General features: G+C 36.0%; 1 protein-coding gene across 1 annotated transcript in view; it reads right to left on the bottom strand.

The window, feature by feature from the left end:
• LOC306877833 (syntaxin-12-like) overlaps nt 1–19,891 on the bottom strand; it is a 194,288-nt gene that overhangs the window by 22,616 nt on the left and 151,781 nt on the right. The window contains exons 3-4 of the mRNA XM_079429818.1: nt 12,687–12,769; nt 279–388 (exon numbers count right to left, since the gene is read on the bottom strand). Coding sequence (XP_079285944.1) covers nt 293–388; nt 12,687–12,769 — 179 coding nt within the window. The 3' untranslated portion in view covers nt 279–292. The remainder of the gene's footprint in view (nt 1–278; nt 389–12,686; nt 12,770–19,891) is intronic.

Genomic DNA, 19,891 nt, shown 5'->3' with positions numbered 1-19,891 from the left:
TTAAAATAACTATTGTCTACTGTAATATGTTTAAATATAATTTATTCCTGTGATATAAAGCTGAATTTCCATCATTACTCCAGCCTTCAGTCTCACATGATCCTTCAGAATAGATGGATCAAATAAATGTAGATTTAGTGAGAATAAGAATATTTAAAACATTTAAAAATCATAATGTTTCCAAACATTTGAGAAGTACTGTACAGTATATATATATATATATATCTTTTTCATGTTGTTATTTTTATTACAGCCTAGGCACACCAGACGTAGCTCACCTGTGGTCATGCTCTCATTTTCTGGCTGAGACTGCAATAATGATGACAAGCAAAGCAAGAAGCAGCACTCCAGCGATTAGCAGATAACATTTCCTCCTCCTCAGCTGCCTCTGGAAGACAGAATAAAGAAGGAAAAGGTATGAGATATTACTGTATGATTAGGGATAATGATAGTTAACCCAAAATGAAAGTTAAGTCATTTTCATGACATTCTAAACTTGTTAAACTTTTTTTTCACCACTGTTAAGCACAAATAATGAGATGTTTGGCAGAATGTTCATGCTGCTCATTTCTGATGTGAATGGAGACCAGGGGCTTTCATACTTGATAAATAAATACATCTTAAAAGTATTCCATACAACAACATGCCTTAGATTTTCTAAAGCCATGCATTGATTACCTGAAAATCATCCTTTTCATTGAAGCTCTCAAATCTTATTTCTATATTTGAATATGCATATATTCAAATTTAGCGTGTTGTGAACTGCAGTGGAGACAATTATCATAATCTATCCTATGACTTCAGGATATTTTTGGAGCTTGACAAGCTCTGTTCACCATTCACTTTCATTGGAGCAGCATCAATATTCTGCTATGATGTGTTCCACTGAAGAAAGAAGGCATACAAGTTTGAAAAACCATGTGGGTGATTGATTTAGGCAAAAATAAAATAAACAATGAGCTACTATCAAGACACCAAAAATACTAGCTAAGTTAGTAGTGTTTGGTGAGTAGGGGGTGATGTTAACTGAAAATGCATTCAGACAGCATCCAGCAGCATACTGTTAATAGACTAATAACAAAAGCGAGACTCATGAGTCAAATAGACTTGTAAACAAAAAAAACCAAAACAATCTATAGAATAAATTCTTTCTCGGTTGCCCGCCACTATTAAAATCAATAAATCAACAGTCATTATCCAGTACAAACGGCGGTCCCACTTTATATTAGGTGGCCTTAACTACTGTGTACTTACATTGAAATTAATCATTTGATACAATGCACTTATTGTGTACATACATGTTTTTACATTGTACTTATATTTTTAAAAATACCTATTTGTAATTACATCTGTAATTAATTTCTGTAGTTACATTTATAATTACAGTGTTGACCCATCCCTCACACCTTAACCCACCCTTAAACCTACACATACCACCAAACCTGTCCTTAACCTTACCCGTATCCCACCTCAATAGCAGCAAAAGTGTTTTAAAATACAATATGACCACAATAAGTACACTGTACTTATTTTCTGATGTAAGTACATAGTAGTTAAGGCCATCTAATATAAAGTGTGACCCAAACGGCCCTTCTAGGTACAAAAGGACCCGCATGGAATAAAAGAACAAAATTACACCATAATTTTCCAAACATGTTCCCATGACCGACGCAATACCACAATATGAAATGAAGGTGCTGCCATCAATTGACCTCTATAGGCTCTCTCCTCAATACAGAGACATGCTTTGAAAATGATTTCTCAAAGACAGAATTGAATTGTGGCCTAGAGTCAAGAGCTGTTGGCCAAGCATGAGAGAGCCGCATTCTCCGGCATGCTCGAGTTCTGGCTGAACGGCGTCCGCAAAACCCATCTGGCTCTCTTACAGTCTTCGCATCTGATAAGGCTCCGCGATGGGAGGAAGCCCTGCTCTGTTTTCAAAAGAATTTTGGAAAACTGCTGAAAGTGTGATTTGGATTTTGAACGTCTAAGACCGAAACCCCCCTGCGGATCTTTTGCTACGTTGTGTTGAGAAATTAAGACCCAGTTTAGAACCAACGCAACCAACAAGTGTGGCAATAATAAACAACAGTGAATGGAATTTGCTTGCTGAGTGCGTTTCAATATAATTTTTTCCAACTCGGCGGGCACCTCCGACATTTGGAAGCATAGATTCTATGTTGTTTTGAAATGCCCTTCCCCGCTCACCATCATTTTTTTTTTTTTTCGACAAAGCCAGAAAGAGCAGCAGCCGTAGACCACAGCTAGGCTGGAGTCTTTAAATCCTGATGTTCTTCAAAGCGCGAAGAGCAATTCATCGTCTTATCTGAGACTAGAAACAAGCTTTCTATGTGGAAGTGTGCATGTGGGGGGAGGAAAAAAAAAAAAAAAAAAAAACTGCTGTCGAGTAATTTTCCGTTTAAACGTTCCACTCCACAACAATTTGCATAAGCAGCCCTGCGTCTATGATAAGAAGATTGGTAATTTTCAAAGGCTCTGTAGGGATTGGGAATTAAAAGCCTCTCTCTGCTATCTCCTCTCTTGCAGCTGGTCACCACAGATTCCCTCGCTTCTTTCTTACATTTCTCCAAAACTGCACCTTATAAACTTTCTCTCTCTCCCCCTAGTTTGCTCTATCACTCAGCATACAGTCTCTCGGCGCCGATTTCCACTCTGTGTTATCCCGGGCCTGCTCTGTCATTCAGAGAAAACAGGAAAATAAATTTAGGTGACAATACAACTGTTGCTCCATTTCAGAGCTTGAATTTTTTCCTGATGCTGCGGTGGGGAAGTGAGGTGGAGATGGAGAGTGCAGAGTGAGAAAGAGAAAGGGAAAATGACTTAAGGATAAAAAGAAAGCTGATGGAGTGAAGTGCCGGTGAGAGGAGAGAAAAGGAAAACGGAAATGAATTTTCTCTCTCTCCATGTACCCAATTTGGTCGAGCTGCTGTAAGAAGCACTAAAACTAAAGCACCTTGATATTGAAAAAGTTTTCGGAATAGTCCTATAAATGATTAAAGTACTGTATGAATATGCACTGATAATTCCATTAGAAGCTTTGATTTTTTTTTTTTGATTTTAGATTTAGTTCTTAAAGTTTTTGACTATGATTTGAATTGTAGAGAAATGCAAATTATAGCATATTGTATTGTATCCACTACTGATCAGAAATTTGGGGTTGGTAATTTATATTTTTACACTTTTCATGTTTTTGAAAAGTCTCATGCTCACCAAGGCTCACCAAATTAAAACAGTAAAAAAAAAAACACATTAAAACAGTAATATTGTGAAATATTATCACAATTTAAAATAATGACTTTTTTAAAAATTTTTGAAATAGACAAAACAATGTCTATACTGTCACTTATGACCAATTTATTGCGTCCTTGGTAAATATGTTTTAATTTCTTTAAAATAAATAAATAAAATTGGTTCAGGACGATTCTAGGGGCCCGGCGTTAGAGGCCACCCTCCCCTACCCGGAACGCGATTTTTCCCGAGGGGGGCCCCCGAGTAAATATGCTGTTCAGGGGGCCCACAAACCATAGCGGCGCCCCATGCCAACACCTACCGGTCACATATTGAATAAAATGGTGAGTGAGCTTAGCCACCTCGTAAAATACGTACGAATTGATCGTGAGATAGTGTTGGAACTACTTTACTATTCAAGTCACCTAGTGGCTGGATCGGAGAACTACCTAAGTGATTTGATTCCTGGTCTTTTTTTTCCTGAATTAGTATGATTCCACATTAGATTAAACATCTGGAACTGTAAATAAAACTGTAAATTCTTCCACTTGTAATATACTATTACATAAGGGCATATATGCAACATACTATTTCTGCTGGACAATTTATCATGTGACCACTAATGGATTTCCAGCCATGAAGAAGGGTGGAACATATCTGCTAACCTCTCAACTAAATTAACCCCTGTAACAAACCCTGAACAATGCAGCAAATTTCACTTTAACACATTTGAGTCACATAGGTGGACATCACATTTTCATGAGAAACAGAATGACATTGGTTTTAAGAGAGAGAGAGAGAGAGAGAGAGATGGGGGGGAGGGGGTCATTTACTTTGTGTGACATGAGAAACGTCTTTATAATGTCATAATAACACAGCATGATGATTACCCACATAATATTATTCTGCCTTTATCTCATCTGCTCAGAAAATTGAAGGCCCATAAAATAAATAATGTTTGCGCTGCCACTGATTGGCTTGTAATCGGCTTACGCGCAATTTACATAAAAATTCAGAATCCAGAATCCTTCCTGATTATGATGTTTAAAAGACACAACAAATAAATAGGAACTTAAGGTCCCCACTTTGCAGTTTAGCCTTTGGCAAACACGAGTCGTTCTCTGCCTCAGGCTGATGTACACAAGTGTGTGAAAGCTCCATGGAAAAAAGCATTACAGATGAACAAGAAAGGTTTTAAAGTTGCACCTTGATCCTGCCACCCTACATAAATCTGAGAGGATGAGCAAATTACTTTATTTCGATGTGTCTAGGGTTTGGATTACACTTTTTGTAAAGCAGAGATTGCAGCTGCTTTAAAATAATTGTTCAGGGACAATTAATGAAAAGTTTGTTGTTGATCATTTTAAAAAGGCAGCACTTTACATCAACTTTCATTAATAAGTCATTAAGAATCATTATATAATAAACAGATCAGTAAGTAGTAAAAACTTTAAACTTTAAAGTCAACATGAATTTTCATCCTAATTAACCCTGATTATTTAAAGGAATAATTCATCTAAAGAATGAAAAATGAAAAAAAAAAAAAAAAAAAAAAAAAAAAAAATATATATATATATATATATATATATATATATATATATATATATATATATATATATATATATATATATATATATATATATATATATATATATATATATATTATAACTATCAGATATCAGTATTGGTTAATATCTGCATATATCTAATTATATATACATATAATTAAGTATGTCATATTATGTTACAATACATTCATATTTTATTATAATGCATTATTTTATATTATATTATTGTCAGGGGATCTGAGAGCCTGTTGTGACTGTCACAATTATATAATATATTTTATATTACATAATATTTATCAGCTTTCAGTATCAGTTAACATCCTTAAAGGTACCATGGTATATCTCCATGATCTAATCACTGTAACGTAGTACTGTACAGTAGGGTAGCATTAGCAGCAGCGACTTTGGCAAGTTGGCCAGTTGCCACATTCCAACTCATGGAGAATAATGCTCCTGTGCTAAACTCTTTACAACATCCCCTCATTCACATACATATTCATTCCACTTCAGCTCCAATATTACAGACAGGCCTATGTGGCATTCATCACCACCAGCTAAACTCCATTCATCACCATTACCTAAATTACACTGCATGATTGATTAGCATTGCTGTGCCTGATCACAGCATGACACAGCACTGATCAGCTGCTTTCTGCATTTATTAAACAAACCTGACAAACTTTCAACATGAGGAGAATTATACTTGCAAAGAATAAGCAAACTAGAGTAGGCCTTTTTTGATTGCTGCACCAATTTTAAAAAACAAGAGAGGAAAAATACACCACTAATTCAAATACTGAATGTAAATACATTTTACACATTCTGGAGAAAATGTGAGTGATGCTTCATCATTTAAAAATGTTGTCAGGGAATTGCTATGTGGTTGTTAAGGGGTCATCAAAGTAGTTTTTAAAGGAATAGTTCACCCAAAAATGTACATTTGCGGACAGTTTTCTGCATTGAAGAAGTACTGTAGATGAGTTTGTTTCTTCATCGAAACATATTTGAGAAATTTAGCATTACATCACAAGTGGATCCTCTACAATGAATGGGTGCCGTCAGAAGAGAGTCCAAACAGCTGAAAAAAAAAAAAACATTACAACAATCCACAAAAGTTGCATGTTTAAAAAAATCCACCATTAAGATGTTTTTAACTTCGGTCCTCTCTCTATAATATTGCTTTCATAATAAAGTGAAAAAGCCACCTCGTCTGAATTAGGGCAGAAATATGCACAAATAAAGCACCATTTACAAGCGAAAACAGTCCAGAACAGTTCTAGACAAATACATATGCCACGGACATATCACCCTGCAGCCCAAGACTGGTTGCCCACTGAAGCTAAGCAGGGTTGAGCCTGGTCAGTACCTGGATGGGAGACCTCCTGGGAAAACTAGGTTGCTGTTGGAAGAGGTGTTGGTGAGGCCAGCAGGGGGTGCTCACCCCTGTGTGGGTCCTAACTGTGTGGGTCCTAACACCCCAGTATAGTGACGGGGACACTGTACTGTAAAAATCACTGTCTTTCGGATGAGACGTTAAACCGAGGTCCTGACTCTCTGTGGTCAATAAAAATCCCATGGCACTTCTCGTAAAGAGTAGGGGTGTAAACCTGGTGTCCCGGCCAAATTCCCTCCACTGGCCCTTATCAGTCATGGCCTCCTAGTAATCCCCATCCACTTGATTGGCTCTATCACTCTCTCCTCTCCACCTGTAGCTGGTGTGTGGTGAGTGTACTGGCGCCGTTGTACTGTGGCTGCCGTTACATCATCCAAGTGGATGCTGCACACTGGTGGTGGTTGACCCTCACATAATTGTAAAGCGCTTTGGGTGTATGGCAATACACAATAAAAGCGCTATATAAATGCATCATTCATTCATTCATATGTTGGTGGATTTTAATGTGAAATTACAACAGGGAAATTATTTTTTCATCGGAGGAAGTTACTAAGCTCATATTTTGTCCAGAAGCAACAGTTTAGAGTTAAAATGCATTAATGATGGATTTGATTTTTCAAACACAAGCAGCTTTTCACTTTGCAATATGTTAATAAATGGCCTGGAGTTATGGATTACTTATGGATTATTGTGATGTTTTTATCAGCTGTTTGAACTCTCATTCTTATGGCACTCATTCATTGCAGGGGATCTTGGTTGTTGCCAAGCCAATATAGGGTATCGTGGTCTCCAAATATGACTCAGATCCCTCCTTCACAATAAGTCAATTCATTTTTTCACCCATCTTATCGTCTACAAGGCAAAAATCTAAAGTCTGAGCACTCAGAAAAATAACAGCATTCCTCTCCTCAACAAACTGCATGATTTGAGGTATCATCAAGTCCCCAACCCTAAGTATCCACAACAGTAGCAGTGATACTAATAAACTGAATTTCATTCGGCGCCCTTAGATCACGCTTTGGCGCTCTTATGTTTTCGTGTGTGTGTGTGGGGGAGGGAGGGTTATGGAGGGTATGCTGAAGCAGTGAATCTGCTCTGGGCACACAAATAAGCCGTCTGGTCTGCATGGATTCAGTGCAATCGGGACAGCATGCGGCTTATGTAGAAGCAGATAGCAAATAATAATCCAACACCCCGCTCACTGTCACACTTTACAGGCCACGAGATCATCCAACTGACATAAATACAGCCTAACACAGCCCGCACGCGCACACACTCACACAAATAAATTTTCTACACACCAGATATGAGTAATGTGTAAACAATAATCTGTGAAAAATGCAAATACATTTGTTGCACAACATTGGTTATGCTATTGGTTTTTACTAGATTACTATGTCCCTTCTAATACATATATGTTTGCATGTATTATGGTCTAGGATTTTTTTTTTCATGTCTTATCTCAGCAAGGGCAGCGAAGCCCATTCTTTTCTTTAAAGGGGACCTATTATGCAAAAATCACTTTTATAAGCTGTTTTTGTGTGGCCGCAGTGTGTGAAAACAACCAACTCATTTTTTTTTTAGAAAACCAATAAGTCATGAACAGTCTCTCCAAATGAGCTGTTTCAGATTCTCCCTCTGTTCACGTCACCGAGGGGAAAAAGTCCCGCCCATTTGTGACGCTCTCTGCCATATTAGCATAAACACAGCCCTGAGTGAGAAGATGCGGTCTGCCATTACTTGAGTTATTTACAATGTCAGCGCCAAAGAGGCTTTACAAGTGTTGTGTTTTGGGATGCACTAATGAACATAGGAGTCGCCATAATCTCCCCCCATCTGAGACGAGGACACTGTGGTTAAATTTCATTTTCGAAGGAAATATCCCGGAAAAAATCGGTAACGTCCACTATATGTTTAGGAATTAATACCAACGCTTTGTGCGCGAACGTCAGCTGCAAAGTAAGTATCACGCGTTTGTTTTCCAAATTGCCTTTCTGAAAGAGCTTCTTGGCACTCTGTTACCCCTTTTCCACCAAGGCAGTTCCAGTGCTGGTTCGGAGCCAGAGCCTAGTTTCAAACTGGTTCTTTGTTTTTCGACATCCAAAGCACCAGCTCCGAACCAGGAAAAGCGGTTCGTAAGTAGCACAACAACATTGCTGGGCTAGAAGAAAGAACCACTTGCGTCAGGGGCTGGGGGCGGGGTTACCGTGACCAACAAGACGAACAGAAACTTGGACCGCCATATTTGAAATAGCAGCTAAACGCTAACACGTTTGATTCGCCGTGTTTGAATGCCGATGTAGGTTCGCAAAACCATGAACATCAATAGCAACGCAACGTCCCCCATTGCTGATAGTTTGTTTAGGCTTGTCCGGGATAGATCGGCGCTGCGCGGACCGTTCGGTGCGAGGCATATCGGGGTGCTGCGGGAGCGACTGGAAAACAGACAGCTCTTTATGCTTTTGGATCGCTCTCGCGGTGCTTTAGTGTGTTGTGTGCCGATCGATCAATCTGCGTGGTGCTGATGCTTTGTACAGATGCCTGTTGTGCCGCGCTAGTGATCCGAAACATGAAACGTATTCAGTGACGTAAGACTTGGCTCTGTATTGGCTCTCTAGCTTGTGGAAAAGCAACCGGTCCTTAAAACGCTCGCCAGTCGAACCAACTAAGAACCGGCTATAGCACTGGCTCTGAACTAACACCTGGAACTGCTTTGGTGGAAAAGGGGTATGTAAGGCTTATTGCTAAAGCTATCATTGTCTCTATGTGTTTTCTCTGATGCTGCCTTCAAATGCTATCAGAATGATCGTGAATAGGAATGTGGTAGTTAAAAGTTGCACATGAAAGCAATGTAGTTGAGTCGATCGCTTGAAGTTGTCGACCTCATAATCAGAAATGGGATTTATAAAGTTTGTGATAGCATGAGACCAGCTATGTTGTTATTTTTATCCCGCCATGCTTCCTGTCTGTGTAATTCATAAACGTGAATTTATTATGCACAGTATAATCAGATGGCTGACTTTGAAACCGAGTAGTTTTCTGTAAAGATAACAGGCTTGTATTAATAGTGGAATGTTTATCTGCAAAGGCTAGCACTGGTAATGGGGAGCTGGAGCTCTTGAAGCTCCGTCCTCTTCTCCGGGAGCAACAGCTCACTCGCATTTAAAGCAACACACTCAAAACAGAGCGTTTTGGCTCACACCCTAAAAGTGGCAATTTTAACAAGCTGTAAACATTTATCTGTGGGGTATATTGAGCTAAAGCTTCACATATACGCTCTGCGGACTTCAGAGACTTATTTTACATCTTGTAAAAAGAGCCATAATAGGTCCCCTTTAAGGCACACTATTTACTAATCATATGTTTTCTCACACTTTAAAAGCACTTTATTTTTATACACATCCTTTTTATTTATTTATTAAAAGAATCAAGCAAAATTATGGAGTTAAATAATTAACTTTAATCACATAAATTAATATCGTATTGTGTTCAAAAGTTTGGGGTCATTACATTTTTTTAAGAATACTTTTATTTAGCAAGGATGTTTAATAAATTGAATTTATCAATAGTGACTGCAAAGACTTTCACACTAAACAAATATATATATTTCAAATTAATCAAAGAATCCTGAAAAATTTTGTATCATGGTATCTAAAAATATTAAGCCGCACAACTGTTTTTAAAACTGATCATAATAAATGTTTTTTGAGCACCAAATCAGCATATTAAAATGATTTCTGAAGGATCATGCAACACTGAAGACTAGAGTAATGGCTGCTGTGAATTTAGCTTTGCCATCGCAGGAGTAAATTACATTTGAAAATATATTAAAATAGAAATTTTACAATACTACAGTTCTTGGATTAAATCACTGCAGCTTTGGTGAGAATAAGAGTATTCTATTTAAAAAATAAATAAAATAGAATAAAATAGAATAAAATAGAATTACTTATTTAATTAATACAACTTTAAAATGTTATAATGTTTAAACAATAAAAATATAATGTTTATTAATATATCCTTCATGTAACATATAGTATATATAGTCTTTATGAGTCAGTCATTGAGTCATTCAAAATTGCTCATTCATCCAGTAACAAAACAATCGACTGTATTTGTGTTATTGAACCTTCTGTTCAAATGATTCGTACCACAAAAAAAAAAAAAAAAGGTTTTATTCAGGAATGAAACACCACTGCTGTGTGTTCATCAGAGACACACAAAGGCTCTCCTGTGTCTCAGAAATATTTGCACAACAAATATTGTGTCTAAATGTACGTTAGTCAATTATAAACTTTGTTCAGTTATGAATGCTGTATTTATACTTACAGGAAAAGTTACATAATTATTGTAGAAGACTTATCACTGACCTTAGCACTGATTTGAATACACTTAACTAAGGTTCACTTTGTTAAGAGTGCCCAACAAAGCACTTTTCCACATCAAATATGGTAATGGAGAGAGTGAGAAAATGAGTAATGGTAAATGAAGTCTGGAGTCTGTGTATTATGGTGTGAACTCTCTTCAGTGTCTGTGCATTTGAGTTTAGAGTTTGAAGCAGCAGCATGGTAATGAACAATCATGTTCCATCGTGCTCCATTGAACTCTGATGGGGCTGATACAACATCATTCTTGTCACTTACAGACCTTCCATGGGTGGAGAGGAACTGCTTTTGGCTTGATGGATTATAGATTAATTTTTTTTCCTGCATTCAGTTAACTGACATTTTGGTCCATGGAAAGAAAATGACTTGCTATTTTTAATTGACTTGTGTGTGTAATGTTCAACAGTGTTGGTTTATGGGAGATGTTCGAAAGGAAACCGGGTAGCACCCTAAGCCAGGCGCTTCCCTCCTCCCCTCAGGGTGGGCGGCAGCGGGACTGGCGAAGTGCTAAATTGCTCTGCATGAGTTTGGTCACGGCTGAGCTCTCCTTCAGATAATGAAATGACAATTAATCCAAAAGCTGTTGCAACTCACTCATTTACTCCCTTGCGTTCTTGTAAGTGGAGGAAGGAAGAGGCGAGAAAACTAAGGCCAAGAGAGGAATGTTAAAGCACCCGTTTGGGACATTCATTTGCTTTGCCACACACAAACTCACATAGAAACACAAACACATGAATGTGGGTAAGCATGACCCACATTATTAGCCCGTGTTTCCCAGAATCCCAGAGAGGAACTATGTAAAAGGTCACATCTAAACACCAACTGCTCTAATCAGACAGGAATAAAAGAAAACAATGGTCAAAGTATAAGTGTGGTAAAATAATTTGTATATGATACATAGATAGCAACGCAACTAACATGTTCAAGGCCCAGAAAGGTAGTAAGGACATCATTAAAATAGTCCATGAGACATCAGTGGTTCAACCATAATGTTACAAAGCTATGAGTACTCTCATGAACGAGAAAGGGGTTATACTGTATATTTAGTAGAAAATTCCCTTTTCCATCTCTTAGGTGAGAAAATTAAGATACAAATTGTCTAAAATTGTTCAATGAACAGTAAAATACGGCAACACAAAAGGCAAAGTGTATGACTGCACATTTAATAACTAATTTATCATATGTATCAGAGTTTGGATCCAGCATGTTAAAGTTGAGTTTGGCACTACCAATGCCAAGAACATAGGTTTGAAATAAATACAAAGTTCTGTCATGAAACTAGTAATGATTTAGCCGACAGGTTCTAACTCAATCTGATATAATTACATCATCAGCCATATGGTGTAGCTGATTGGTTTATTTTCACGTCAGCAGCCAATGAGCTTTCACGCTCAACATTTAAATACTTGGCTAGTGCTTGCTGTAGCAGAAATCCTCCACCTTCCCCAGCTCCACCTTTATAGAAGTGCTATAGGGTAATTTCATGTGTTATACACTATGTGCAGCAGCAGTATTTCCTACATGCTCACAGCAGGATGTCTGTGGATATATTGGCAGTAGCCAGGTCGGTACTTGCTCTGCTGCAGCAGCATAGCAAATCAATTCCACCAAGACCAAACACATTAACATTGCCATGTATATTACCACGCTAAGCTCTCCTGGAATTGTCATGAAAGAAATATTTTGAATGAAAGTAATTTTTTATTTAAAAAAAGACCACTATGTCAATTATGACATGCATGGCATCAGAGTAAACAAATGTGTAATACTGCCATTTTGTTTCTAAACACACAATACTTAATACTCAAACAGAGCTTGTGAACAATCAATGACAAATTTTAATTTTCAAATGGGTTTATGGTCCACCCGTCAGGTAATTGGTGAAGGGTGATAACTGAAGTGAGCAGCTAATGAATGACAGCATGTTGAAAATCTCACTGTGTGATGTCAGCTGAAACTAATAAACAAACCTGCTACAATAATTGTGTTCATAGACTGTTACAGAGAGACTCTTTTTACATACCAAACTGCTCTTTGTGTACCTTAATGCAGCTATCAAAGCAATAGCTTTCCAAGAAGTCAGTAACATACCTGATAATGACTGGCTTTTGCAAGCTCCTGATTGGCTGAATCAACATGTGATGAGGTGGTCTGAATGTAGTCTTCAATGCTGTCTGTAAAGAGATAAAATAAGAATTATTGGTGTTGTCATCGTGTTTAGATGTCCAAAATGTTACAATGCATTCAGGTTCTGTCAGACTATTTCCAGATGATTTCCAGCACATGTACTTGAAACCTTACATGAGAGAATGTGTGACTCACACATACACACTTACAAAAAAGAAGATTGTCCAAGCACACAGTGTACCAAAGCACCTTTATAAACATACCCACTCTCTCATTCATGTTCCCTTTCCCAGGGAGAAAGAGATTACAGAGCAAAGTGCCCAATGTTGATGCTGCCAAAAACTGAAGCTGCACTGCATTTGTGGTTCCCTATACACCATCATCACAAAAGACAATGTTGAAAGAAAGAGTTCGGCCAAAAATGAAATTTCTGTTATTATTTACTCACCCTCGTTTTGTTCCAAACCTACATGCTATTATTTTTTCTGTAGCGATGCCATACAACAACATAATTCATAGTGATTAGGGACTGTTAAGGGCCAAAAGAAACAATTATGAAATTAAATTAAAATTATAAAATATTATTAAATTAATATAATACAATTTTAAATAAAAAAATATGAAATAGATTCAAAAATTAATATAGAAATAGACAAATTATGAAATAAACCATTTCAAAAGCCACATGATACTAATGTGAGGGAAACTGTCCAAATTTAAGTCATTATTCACTAGTAATCTTTTTTTTATCTTAAAAAAGGCATTGCATTCAATTACTACAACAGAACTGAAAACAGAAAATGTTTGGTGTCACATTAAGATGAGTAAATAATGGGAGACTATAAATTTTTAGGTTAATTATAATTATATGCTTTTCATTACAATAATTAGCCTGGATGCACTTGTGCCAAATTAACTATTAAGACTCAATTCTACATGGTTTTGGGAAGCATTTACTGCTTTATTGGTCTGTTAAATCATTTTTATTAAAAGAAAAAAAGAAAAATAAATTTGTGAAACTACGTTATATATATTTTAATGGTTATAGTACCATTTATGTATTAGGCAATATCTAGTATAAAAGCATAAACAAATAGTTGTGACATCTCTCACGGTACCAAGAGGAGATTAACTAATATTCTGCTCAGAAATTCATGACCAAAAGACATTTTCCGCAGAGAATTGTGCTTAGAAACACACATACTGTATGATAATCAGCTAGAAACACACAAAGACTCGGTTATGTCCTTGGTTCCTTAATTCGCAGGAAAGTCAGCCAATTATTAACTTTGAATAATCCAAATGAGTTGTCTTGTTCCAATGCACATGTACTTATACTAGCAAGTGAGAGCATTGATTCAAATGCAAAGTCAATTCCCTTCCCAATTAAAAACAAATGTGCGGTTCACCACACAGGAGAGCAGAACGAAAGCAGAAGCGGGAGAGTTACAGCAGGGTTAAAGCAGGGCAGGCTCAGCTGAGGGGAACACAGTAGACCTCACCTCCGTCTAGCTGGAGGAACTAATGAGGTTTTGTTTATCTTTCTCTGATTTGATTTGGTGCGGGTCTCCGCCGTGAGATGTGGAAGGGGAGGGTTTGCATGGAAAGAAGCTGGAAACCGGTGTGGGAAAGTGTATTTGTCTATTTTCTCTCATTTTTATCCATCATTCAGTTAGATGTAATACTACCAATATAGGCACAGAGAATCTGGGTGGAAATGAGAAATGGCTCATTTAGAAACACTGAAGGGAGATGACACATCATATGGAGACTTATCAATCAATATTTCAATAGTGAAACTGAAAAGAAGGCCCTGTGCTTGATGAATCATCAGCCATGTCTGCTAAACACACCCCACAGGGCAACCAACCTCTTATTAGAGTCACTTGTGTCAAAAAGACAGTCTAAATGGATTTTTATCAAAGCTATTGAGTGACGCTGTTCCAAAAGTCGCCTCACTGTTTACTGTCTACAAAAGCAGCTATTTTCTACAGCAGCACCCCAACTGTAATGGAACTTCATAAGCGAATGATTTGAAATGCTTTTCATAGCAACTCTGTAAACTGTCACTCATGTACATGGCACAAATGACTTCTCACATGAAGTGCACAAGAGATTCAGTTGATTTCAGTAGAGCTGCATGGTGGCCACCCATTTTTTTCAACATCCTTGGAATTAATTTCCTTCATAGAAATTTCAAAATATTCTGTTTAAAAAGAGCGTTAGGCCAGGAACCAAACCAACCAACTCTGAGAAGATAAACATAATATTACAAATTGATTTTAAGCAAATAAGTATTTGAAAAATCAGACAAAGTACAAGACCGGATTGCAACTGAATCAGAAATGATTGTATATTAAACTATTTACTTATCGTTGATTATAAATTATATAGCATATGCACAATACATTTTGTGCAAAATATAAAAAAATGCACAAATATTTGAGAGTTCTGAAATGCTGCAATGCTTCATGGGAACGGGTGGTCACTGTAAAATGCTTTAGGCTTTCTTTTTTTTTTTTTTTTTATAAAACAGCAACATCTCTGATTGGCTGCCTCTCTTCACAAAAAAAAAAAAAAATATATATATATATAAATATAATATATATAATATAATTATAATATAATTATAATATATATAAAAAGACGACGTGTGTGAAGCAAGTCATGGCTGGGCAAAAGAGGACTTTATGGACTTCCAGTTCTACAGAGCGAACTTGAGGTAATTTTGTTATTCGAGTTTAAACTTCCTGCCCCTTAATAAATAAACTTTAAGTAAACTTTACTTTGTATATATTGTTTTTACAAATAACGAAGTTGAGGTTTGAAGTTGTAGCGCTAATTGCGTCATCAAGTTCAGTGCTCCTATTGGTTCTTGGTTTGACAGTCATCGTAGGAGATGTCACACTGCAGGAAAGTGTCTGAAATCTTCTGACACTGCCAGAATTTAATCGGAGGGAAAAATTGATCGCAACGGCCATTAAACGGCTGTCGGTGAACAAGTCAAACCAGCGATCTAGACAACCGATTTTAGCCTAGGATTATAGAAATCTTTTAGGATTTTCTAAATTTGTCTCAGACGAACAAATCGTGGCCAAAATCGCACAGTGTGAGCCGGGCTTTAGCAGACTTAAAGTATACCAGTTTAGCATATACAAATGGTACAGATGTTTTAACAAGACTCAGAGGTGGCATTAATACATTTAATAAAAACAATGTAATGAGATTGAATATAGAAATTAAAATTTATACTTTAAAAATGAAACTCCCAGTAGGTGGCAGCAAGTAACTGTCTGTCACTGAATCATTCATCTGATCGATTCGTTCAAACGGTTGATTCATTAAGGAATGAAGCAAGTGACTCTTTATGAATGGGTCATTGAATCATTGACTCACTAGATTTGTCCAAAAACAAAGATTCATTCATAATCGAAACAGCGCTGTGTTTGCTTGGAGATGCGCAGCGGCTCAGCTGTGACTCTATTTCATCAACAAAATATTTCTGAACAGATCAGACAAGTGTTCCTAAAATGTAAGTCGCTTTATATTAACTTTTGAATAAAATCAATAATGTATAAATCTGTTGTATAAATTGTGCTGTGAGGAGCAGCATGCGCAGCAATAGAGAAGCATTTCCATTGGCTGCAGTCTGCTCTTGATGGCCAATCAAAGATGGCATTGCCCAGCAAACCATAGACACAAATACCCCGTTGTTTAGTCTGCACTGCACTACGGTTTATTTAGAACTGGGTTCGCTTTTGAATGGATAAAATATAGAAATCACTTTCATTTTCAAATAAATCTAACCAGTTGGAAATTAAACGCCGTCCCCCCTCGAAATTCACTCCCCGGACTCCATCCCCCCTCCCCCCCATTTCCAGCCCTGAATTGTACATATGACTGCAGATGAAGTGTGTATCACCGGGGTCCAAAAAGGCCAGTACTGTTTGTGCTTTAAACTAGTTGAATCACACTAGCTCTTGTTCCTCTTTTAATTCGTCTTTTCATATGCAGAGTCCTACTCTGTGTAATATAACCTTATCGACTGCCAAACATGGGCAAACACCCTCTGTAAACAGAAAACAACTGTTGATTTTTAATTTCCATCATCCTCAATTCATTTAAGAATTACAGGGACGTACTTTATAATGACTCTAAATGAACAGGCTTGACGAGCTCTTATCTAGAGACTCCGCAGTTGGTCACTACTGACTCGAACACATGCACGTGCACACGGTGAATACTCCTGAAAACATTAGGCTAGAAATAATTAAAGAATCAACCAATTAGGGAGGCGCAAAGCTGTAAAACAAACACCCAATTAGTTTCAAACATAATTTAGCATTCATAGCCACAGAATCACATCACCTCTTTACAGAATTAATAGACGCACTATGTACACAGATAACCTTAAGTATTGCTAAAACAGTAAAACGTTTAGACAGCTGTGGCACACAATACAAGCACACTTGAGGAAAGGCTAACATGGAAGTAACATGCACATGACACAGCATGAGAAGAACAATAAAACAAAGCTCTATATTTCAAATAATATGAATAAACTTAATTTAGTCATGCTAACATCGTCATGCTACTTTAAAGGTGAGTCGCATCTGCTGCTACTCTGCGCAATTTTGTGGGCAAAATAATTTCAATAGGAGTCTGTGCGATCAAGAACTTTGTGTGAGGAAGAAAAAGTTCCTGAGATTTTGTTCATGTTCAGTTGAATTTGCCAAACTGAAAAACAAAAAACTGCTTGATTTGAAAGTGGAGCAATGCATTGACTATGGATAATGGACCTTTATTTTCTACAAAATGTTGCCAAAATTTCGCTATATTTATTATTAAATCATTACTATCTGATATTACTATATAATGCTACAACACATTTTAATACACCGAAAATGCATTTTCACTAAAGATTGGCTATTGAGCTTTTTTCCTGGCATAAAAGACAAATTAATATTAGTGCTGTCAAACAATTAATCACATCCAAAATATACTTTTTTGTTTACATAATGTGTGTGTGTACTATGTTTATTTATTATGTATATATAAATACACACACATGCAGTATATATTTGGAAAATATTTACATGTATATTCATATAATTTATATTACATATAAATATATGCAATATATAAATATTACATATTTTTCTTAAATATATACATGCATGTGTGTGTATTTATATATACACAATGTGTGTGTATTTATAAGTACACACATATATATATATATTATGTAAACAAAAACTTATTTTGGATGTAATTAATTCTATTCTAACTATATTTTAATATAAAATTAAATATACTTCACAAATTTAACATGATTTGAGTATATTCAATTGTAAAGCTTTGTTTTGCTTGCTTTAAATGAAATTGTGACATGTTTTTTAATAACTACATTTAAAAGGCAGCAAAAGTTAATTTTCTAGAAATAAGTTTTTACAATAAAAATATATGATGAATGTTAAATAAAAACATGTATAATATGAAATGTATAATTAATCAATTATTCTAAATATATAAATAATAATATAAATAATATATAAATATATTAAATAAAAACATGTATAATATGAGATATATATATATATATATATATATATATATATATAATATACACCGTAAAAAAAAAAAATCTGTAAAATCTACAGTAAAAAACTGGCAGCTGTGGTTGTCGGAATTCAACCGTAAACAACCTACGGGGACAACATTTTAGGTTTTACGGTTTAACTTAAATTTACAATTAAATACCGTAATTTTATTAAAAAAGGGAAAGGGAAGTGGTGTGTGGCCAAGTATGGTGACTCATACTCGGAATTTGTGCGCTGCATTTAACCCATCCAAGTGTACACTCAGTAGTGAACATACACTCCTGTGTAAATGTCCTAAATCCCCCCCATCCAGACCGTGCATGTGCTCAGTGTGTTAAAAAAGAGAAATAAGTATGAGTTGAGTGGCTTTATTTCCATGAAAACTTTCAGTATGTGACTGACATAGGTCTTTTTCAAAACTTGATGTGAGCAGTCTAATTAGGCAACTACAGTTTTTGTTAATATTTTGAATTAAATTTTGTTTTTGTATTTTTTTGCTTTCATTTTAATTTTAGTTCAAGATTTAGTCATTTCTTAAAAGCACAATTTTTTATGCTTTTTGTATTTTTTAAATCTATCTATCTATCTATCTATCTATCTATCTATCTATCTTACATTTTAGTTTATTTAGTTTTGGTTATTTTAGTCCTTTAACCTAAACTATACAGAGAAATGTTGCCTTGGCAAGGAAATAAAATAAATTATTTTATTTTATTTTATTTATTTATTAATGTTTTTTTATGGTTTTAATTTTACCTAATGATAATAACCCTACTCATAATAGACTGAAATTAAGCACTCACATGTATACCGATATCACTCATTATGTGAAGTACAACAATTTACTCATTTCACAATTGTTTCTAATAGCAAGACAGCATTTCTAACGGCAAAATTGGGTGAAATGTAATTTTTAATTGGATGCAGCTTCCTATTATTTTCAGTACGTAAAATACGAAATAGGAATATAAAATAATTCTAATAAAATATAAACAAATATTTTACTTTGTTAGCTCTGTCATAGATAAATGAACAATTACGAATGCTTGAATAAACAGACCTCAACACGATGCATTCTGGTATTGACATATGCGATTTTCCCCTGGAGCAGTCAAAATTGGGTATCTTGGCATAATTTTGTGGAAAAGTATCAGGAATACCAAAAAAAGTAGACTAGATAGGCTTAGGTTTGGACAAATTAATCATCTTTCAAACAAAGTTTACTTTGGGAAGAGAAACCAGAAGGTGATAAAATAAATAATATGAAAATCATAATGCATGTAGCATAATGAGAAGACCCAAAAGTTGCATAGATGAAAACAAAACAAAACATAGTCCACCTAAATCCTCAAGTGTCCTTCTAAAGGGCAGAACAGCGGTATTGGGTGGTTTATTGTATACTGTGTGTCCCACTAGATTCTGGTTATTTCGCTAGTCATAAGTTGTGATAACCTTCAACGTTTCTGACATCATTTCCCTGTGTAAATGTTAAGTGTCCGTGCGAGGAAGGAAGTTGGAGACAAGGAAAGTTTCAATCTCCCTTTTCTCTCGTGAACTCCTTCCTTACTG

Source organism: Barbus barbus, assembly GCF_936440315.1.
Source record: "Barbus barbus genome assembly, chromosome: 12".
In the NCBI taxonomy this organism is placed as follows: Eukaryota; Metazoa; Chordata; class Actinopteri; order Cypriniformes; family Cyprinidae; genus Barbus; species Barbus barbus.
The sequence above is the reverse complement of the archived record's forward strand: the minus strand, read 5'-3'. Positions and strand labels throughout refer to the sequence as shown.